Below are 7,485 nucleotides of genomic sequence, written 5' to 3' on the forward strand. Positions count from 1 at the left end.
TCGCAGAGGAGCTGGACCTCCGAGACAGTGAGAAGACAGGCCTTGTCCCCGATCAGCACGGTGAAGTTCAGCCGGGCATTCCCGGATCCGCCTGGGATCAGATTCCGACCCTTGCGAGGGGGGGAGGGGGTAGGGAAAGACGGGCGAGAGAGATCAAAAACAAAATGCCGGAACGTTAGGAGGGGAGGTGGATTAAACGATTCACTGCAGTGTGACGCAGAGACAGACACGGAAACAGCAGGAGTGATCAAAGGAGGAAAGGGGGACGGAGAGATAGAGAGAGCGAGTGAAAGAGAAAGGCGTGAAGAGAGAAAGAAAAATCAGGAGTTAGATACAGAGTAAAACTCCCTCTACACTGCCCCCATCAAACACTCCCAGGACAGGTATAGCACGGGGTTAGACACAGAGTAAAGCTCCCTCTACACTGTCCCCATCAAACACTCCCAGGGCAGGTACAGCACGGGGTTAGATACAGAGTAAAGCTCCCTCTACACTGTCTCCATCAAACACTCCCAGGACAGGTACAGCACGGGGTTAGATACAGCGTAAAGCTCCTTCTACATTGTCCCCATCAAATACTCCCTGGACAGTTACAGCACGGGGTTAGATACAGAGTAAAGCTCCGTCTACACTGTCCCCATCAAACACTCCCAGGGCAGGTACAGCACGGAGTTAGGTACAGAGTAAAGCTCCCTCTACACTGTCCCCATCAAACACTCCCAGGACAGGTACAGCACAGCGTTAGATACAGAGTAAAGCTCCCTCTTCACTGTCCCCATCAAACACTCCCAGGGTAGGTACAGCACAGGGTTAGATACAGAGTAAAGCTCCCTCTACATTGTCCCCATCAAACACTCCCAGGACAGGTACAGCACGGCGTTAGATACAGAGTAAAGCTCCCCTACACTGTCCCCATCAAATACTCCCAGGACAGGTACAGCACGGGGTTAGATGCAGAGTAAAGCTCCCTCTACACTGTCCCCATCAAACACTCCCAGGACAGGTACAGCATGGGGTGAGATACAGAGCAAAGCTCCCTCTACACTGTCCCCATCAAACACTCCCAGGACAGGTACAGCACAGAGTTAGGTACAGAGTAAAGCTCCCTCTACACTGTCCCCATCAAACACTCCCAGGACAGGTACAGCACGGGATTAAGTACAGAGTGAAGCCTCTGCCCTCAGACCATTCCATTCAATCTCCTCAGATGTCGCAGGCTGTGGGGCTAGAAAACGCCCTGTGACCTATGACCCATGAGTCCACGTTACCTTCAGTATGATCGGTGATCCCGGCTTTATTTCCAGAACGCCCGTGGAACCAAATGGCTCGAATTCTGGATCAGGATAGTAGGTGAAGGTGGTGCCGTTCAGGGAGAGCAGCGACTGAACATTGTCGAGGATGAAGCCAAACTCCTCGGGCACCTCACCACTCTCGGGCACGGGCCGCCGAGTGGCAATGATTCCCGGTGCCTGGCACAGCATCAGCGTATCATTGTGAGTGCTACAGGTCTATCGGAGCAAGAGAGCAGAGGGAACAGGAACAGCAGTTAGACAGAGGCTCATGAAGAAGGACAGCCCATATCAGCACCGTATCTAAGGTCAATTCAGCACCGTATCTGAGGTCAATTCAGCACCGTATCGGAGGTCAATTCAGCACCGTATCCAAGGTCAATTCAGCACCGTATCTAAGGTCAATTTAGCACCGTATCTAAGGTCAATTCAGCACCGTATCTAAGGTCAATTCAGCACTGTACCTAAGGTCAATTCAGCACCGTATCTAAGGTCAATTCAGAACCGTATCTAAGATCATATCAGCAATGTATCTTAGATCAAATCAGCACCGTGTCTAAATATATCAGCACCGTATGTAACATCATATCGGCACTGTATCAAAGATCATATCAGCAACAGATCTAAGATATATCAGCACCGTATGTAAGATCATGTAGGCACCGGATCGAAGCTCATATCAGCGCCATATCTAAGGTCATATCAGCAACGGATCAAAGATCAAATCAGCACCTTATCTAAGATATCAGCACCATATCTACGATCAAATCAGCACCGTATCTAATATATGTCAGCGCCGTATCCAAGATTAAATCAGTACCCTATCTAATGAAAAATCAGCACCTTGGGTGCGATTCTCCGCTCCCCACGCCGGGTGGGAGAATCGCGAGAGGGCGGGGCGAATCACGACACGCCGTCCTGGCGCCCCCCGCGATTCTCCCACCCCCCCGCTCGGATGAATCGCCGCTCGCTGTTTTTCACGGCGACCGCCGATTCTCCAGCCCGGATAGGCCGAGCGGCCTGACGTTCCCGACCGGTTCACGACGGCGGCAACCACGCCTGGTCGCTGCCGTCGTGAACATGGCGCCAAATGCTCATTTGTGGCTTGTGGGGGGCGGAGAGGGGAGTGAGCACCACGGCCGTGCTCGGGAGGGGACTGGTCCGCGATCGGTGCCCCCCGATCGACAGGCCGGCATCAAGCGACGCACTCTTTCCCCTCCGCTGCCCCGCAAGATCAAGCTGCTACGTCTTGCGGGGCAGCGGAGGGGAAGACAGCAACGGCGCATGCGCGGGTTGAAGCCGGCAGCAGTCGTGACGTCAGCCGCGCATGCGCGGTTGTAGCCGGCCAACCTGCGCATGCGTGGCTGACGTCACTTAGGCGCCGCCATCGCGTCATTCTCGGCGTGCCGCCTTGACGCAAGGGTCAAGGCCCGGCGGTCGAGATTTACGGAGCCCCGCTCCTAGCCCCCTGGGGGGGTGAATAGGGTGCGAGGAGCGGGCTCCGAGGCTGTCGTGAAACTCGGCCGAGTTCACGACGGCCTTCCCGATGCCGCGCGGGAGCGGAGAATTCCGCCCCTTATCTAAGATCAAATCAGTACCTTATCTAAGATATCAGCACCATATCTAAGATCAAATCAGCACCGTATCTAAGATATCAGTGCCGTATCCAAGATCAAATCAATACCCTATCTAAGAAAAAATCGGCACCTTATCTAAGATCAGATCACACCGTATCTATGGTCATATCAGCTCTGCATCTATGATCAAATCAGCAACGTACCTAAGATCAAATCAGCACCGTATCTAAGATCACATGTTAGAAATTACATTAAAATGTTTATGAAAATGAAATTAATTGTCAGTGTGAGTGTGGGATAATGAGTGTGTGTGTGTATGTATGGGAATGTGGCCACAGTGCACGTTAGTGTGTGTGTGTGTGAGAATATGTGTGTAGACATGTGTATACATGTATGTGTGTGTGTATTTGGATATATGTGTGTGAACTGTCAGTATGGATTTGTATGTACTTGTGATTGTGTGTGTGAGAGTGAATGTGTGTGAATACGTACATACTTGTGTGTGTTTGTATATACATGTGGCTGTGTGTGAGGGAATGTGTGTATTTTTATGTGTGTGTGAGAATGTGTGTGTGTGTGTATGTGAATGCGAGAGAGGAAGTGTGTGTGGGTATTTGTGTATATGGTGTATTTGTATGTGTGTGTGTACTTGTATATACATGCGTCTGTGTGTTTGAAAGTGTGTGTGTGTGAGTTTGAGAAAGTGTATTTGTATGTGTGTATGAATGTATGTTTGTGTGAGTGTGTTTGTGAATGGTTGTGTGCGTATGTTTGCGTGTGTGAGTGATTATGTTTGTGTGTTTGAGTGTGCATCTGAGTGTGTGTCTTAGTGTGTGAGATTGTGTGCATTTTTGTGTTTGTGTTTGGGTGTATGCGATGCTGTGCGTATGTTTATCTGAGTGCATTTGAATGTGTGTGTGTTAGTATGTGAGTGTGTATGTTTGTGTGTGAGAATGTGCATATGTTTGTTTGAGTGTGTGTGTTAGTGTGAGTATCTGAGTGTGTGTGAGAATGTGTTTCTATTTGAATGTGTGTGTGAGAGTGCGTGTATGTGTGTGTGTATGTTGAGTTGTGTGAGAATGTATGTATGCATTTGAGTGTGTGTGTTTGAGTGTGTGAGAGACGGTGTGTGCATTTGAGTGTGTGTGCGCATATATTTGTGTATGTGTTTGGACGTGTGTGAGAATATGCGTATGTTTGTGTTTGAGTGTGTGCATGTTTATGTGTGTATGTTTGTGTGTGAGAGTGAGTGCGTGTATATGTGTATGTGTTAGTGTGTGTGTTCATGTAAGTGTGTGTCTGTGTGGGAGTGTGTGTATGTGCCTGTGTTTGTGTCTGTGTGTTTGTGAGTGTATGTTTGTGTGTATGTATGTCTGCATGTGTGTGTGACTCTGCGTGTGTTGTGTGTCTGTGAGTGTGTGTCTATGTTTGTTTGTGTTGTGTGTGTGTGACTGTGTGTCTGTGCGTGCATCTGTGTGCGTGTGTTAGCGTGTGAGATTGTGTGTATGTTTGTGTGTGTTTGAGTGTGTGAGAATGTGTGTACGTTTGTTTGAGTGTGAGTGAGTGAGTGAGTGAGTGAGTGAGTGAGTGAGTGAGTGAGTGAGTGAGTGAGTGAGTGAGTGAATGAGTGCCTCAGACTTACATTGCTGGTTTCTGCTCCTTTGTACTTCACCCTGACCCGTGGTTCCTGGATGGTGAGAAACCCGGTCCCGTACACAGCCAGGGTCGTGTTGCCGCTGTTTGGAAACAGGGGGGTCACAGTTAGCGAGGGAACAGCCCCCATGGAGGAATGTGCTTTCAAACTGAATCTCACATATAGTCAAGAAGCATTTTGAATTTCCTCCAGCCCCTTTCACCAGCTCGAGACGTCCCAAAGAACTGCACGGTCAATGTGCTCACTGTGCAGTGTAGGAATGGAAGCAGCCAATCTGCGTACTGTAAGATCCCAAACAAAGCCAACATGATTTTTACTGATGTTCGCTGAGGGATAAATGTTACCCAGGACACCGGGGACAACCCCATCCCATGCCCCACCCCCACTCTTGTTCCAGGAGAAGGCAGACCATACATAGAACATACAGTGCTGAAGGAGGCCATTCGACCCATCGAGTCTGCACCGACCCACTTAAACCCTCACTTCCACCCTATCCCCGTAACCCAATAATCCCTCCTAACCTTTTTGGTCAGTAAGGGCAATTTAGCACGGCCAATCCACCTAACCTGCGCGTCTTTGGACTGTGGGAGGAAACCGGGGCACCCAGAGGAAACCCACGCAGATTCCGCACAGACAGTCACCCAAGCCAGGAATCGAACCTGGGACCCTGGCGCTGTGAAGCCACAGTGCTACCGTGCTACCCAAAGGCGTCAAATATTTGTCCGTCCACATGAACATGCAGGCAGGACTGGGGAGATACAGTACCTTCGACAGTGCAGCGCTCCCTCTACACTAACCCTCAAATACTGCAGCACTCCCTCAGCACTGACTGTCCAACAGTGCGCCGCTCCCTCAGCACTGACCCTCCGACAGTGCGCCGCTCCCTCAGCACTGACCCTCCCACAGTGCGGCGCTCCCTCAGCACTGACCCTCCGACTGTGCGGCGCTCCCTCAGCACTGACCCTCCGACTGTGCGGCACTCCCTCAGCACTGACCCTCCGACAGTGTGGCGCTCCCTCAGCATTGACCCTCCGACAGTGCGGCGCTCCCTCAGCACTGACCCTCCAACAGTGAGGCGCTCCCTCAGCACTGACCCTCCGACAGTGTGGCGCTCTCTCAGCACTGACCCTCCAACAGTGAGGCGCTCCCTCAGCACTGACCCTCCGACAGTGCGGTACTCCCTCAGCATGAACCCTCCGACAGTCCGATTCTCCCTCTACACTGCAGCTCCGACACTGCAGCGCTCCCTCAGCACTGACCCTCCGACTGTGCGGCACTCCCTCAGCACTGACCCTCCGACAGTGCGGCGCTCCCTCAGCACTGACCCTCCGACAGTGTGGCGCTCCCTCAGCATTGACACTGCGACAGTACAGCGCTCCCTCGGCACTGACCCTCCGACAGTGCGGCGCTCTCTCAGCACTGATCCTCCAACAGTGAGGCGCTCCCTCAGCACTGACCCTCCGACAGTGCGGTACTCCCTCAGCATGAACCCTCCGACAGTCCGATTCTCCCTCTACACTGCAGCTCCGACACTGCAGCGCTCCCTCACCACTGATCCTCCAGCAGTGCGGTGCTCCCTCATCACTGACCCTCCCATAGTGCGGCACTCCCTCAGCACTGACCCTCCGACAGTGCGGCGCTCCCTCAGTTCTGACCCTCCGACAGTGCGGCGCTCCCTCACCACTGACCCTCCGAACGTGCGGTGCTCCATCAGTACTGATCGTTGGACAGTGCAGCACCGTAATGCAGTGGAGCTGTGGGGGGGGGGATTCTATAGTATAGTGTGGTGGTTAGAGGCCCGATAGCATTTCCTGTGAAGCCTTCTGCAGTCAAATAGCAGAGATGCAAAGGAGGCGCTGGGGGTGGTGGTGGGGGATAAGTGTGGCAGGATCTGTTGAGACTGATGCAAGGTGGCGGGGGAAGAGATATAGAAGAATAATTTGTTTTGTTTTAAACGTGGGCTGGGCCGTACTCACTTGGCGATGGTCCACTCCGGGTCCACCCTGGTGATGGTCGGGTCCTCCACGTAGACGTAACTCTGGGCGATGTTGGAGATCTCGGCGCGATCGATGTTGACGGTGATGAAGGCGGAGCCCGGGCCGGTTAAGGAGGCCGACGTTACACATACAATCTCCTTCTCACTTCTCCTGCGAATCGTCAGTGGGGGGGGGGAGAGAGAGAGAGAGAGAGAGAGGGGGGGGAGAGAGAGAGAGAGGGGGGGAGAGAGAGAGGGGTGGGGGGAGCGGCGGAGGTGGTGGAAGGGGAGGGTGGAGGTGGGAAAGTTATTCAGCGGAGATGGAAACACAGACAAGACAGTCCGCTCGCTTTCATAGGGATAGGGGGAGTCTATTCAGCCGATCGAGCCTGATTCAGTACCATCATATCTGATCATCCACTTCAACACCGTTGCACCACACCCCACCACACTTATTGCCTTTATATCATTGGTATTTAGAAACCTATCAATCTCTGCGTTAAACGTACTCAATGACTGAGCTCCCAGAGGCTACTGGGGTAGAGAATTCCAAAGATCCTCAACCCTCCAGATGAAAAAATTTCTCCTCATCTCAGTGCCAAGTGACACCCCCCTCATTTTGAAATCGCAGCCACTGATTCCGGACTCCCCGACCAAGGGAAAAACACCCTACCCATGTTGACCCTTTCTGTTCCTTTGAGCGTTCCGTCATTTTGAACCAGATTTTCGAAACTCCAGTGAACACAGGGACGTGCCAGGGACTCAGAGTCCCTACAGTGCTGAAGGAGGACATTGGGCCCATTGGGTCTGTACCAATCCTCTCAAAGAGCACCCTACTCAGGCTCACTATCCCCCCCCCCCCCCCCCCCCCCATTCCCGTAACCCCACCTCACCTTTTGGACACCACGGGGTAATTTTAGCACAGCCAATCCACCTCACCTGCACATCTTTGGACTGATTTATTTGTCCGACCTCTCTCTCTCTAAGACG

The 7,485-nt window shown here is 52.3% G+C and overlaps 1 protein-coding gene across 1 annotated transcript in view; it reads right to left on the reverse strand.

Annotated features, from left to right (window-relative positions):
* Nucleotides 1-7,207, reverse strand: part of LOC119955904 (plexin A3-like) — a 51,789-nt gene extending 44,582 nt beyond the window's left edge. The window contains exons 1-5 of the mRNA XM_038782562.1: nucleotides 7,179-7,207; nucleotides 6,497-6,667; nucleotides 4,509-4,602; nucleotides 1,269-1,508; nucleotides 1-110 (exon numbers count right to left, since the gene is read on the reverse strand). The exon at nucleotides 1-110 is cut by the window's left edge and continues 34 nt beyond it. Coding sequence (XP_038638490.1) covers nucleotides 1-110; nucleotides 1,269-1,508; nucleotides 4,509-4,602; nucleotides 6,497-6,667; nucleotides 7,179-7,207 — 644 coding nt within the window. The remainder of the gene's footprint in view (nucleotides 111-1,268; nucleotides 1,509-4,508; nucleotides 4,603-6,496; nucleotides 6,668-7,178) is intronic.
* Nucleotides 7,208-7,485: the final 278 nt, after the last annotated feature.

This window comes from Scyliorhinus canicula, chromosome 21, assembly GCF_902713615.1.
Source record: "Scyliorhinus canicula chromosome 21, sScyCan1.1, whole genome shotgun sequence".
NCBI lineage: Eukaryota > Metazoa > Chordata > Chondrichthyes > Carcharhiniformes > Scyliorhinidae > Scyliorhinus > Scyliorhinus canicula.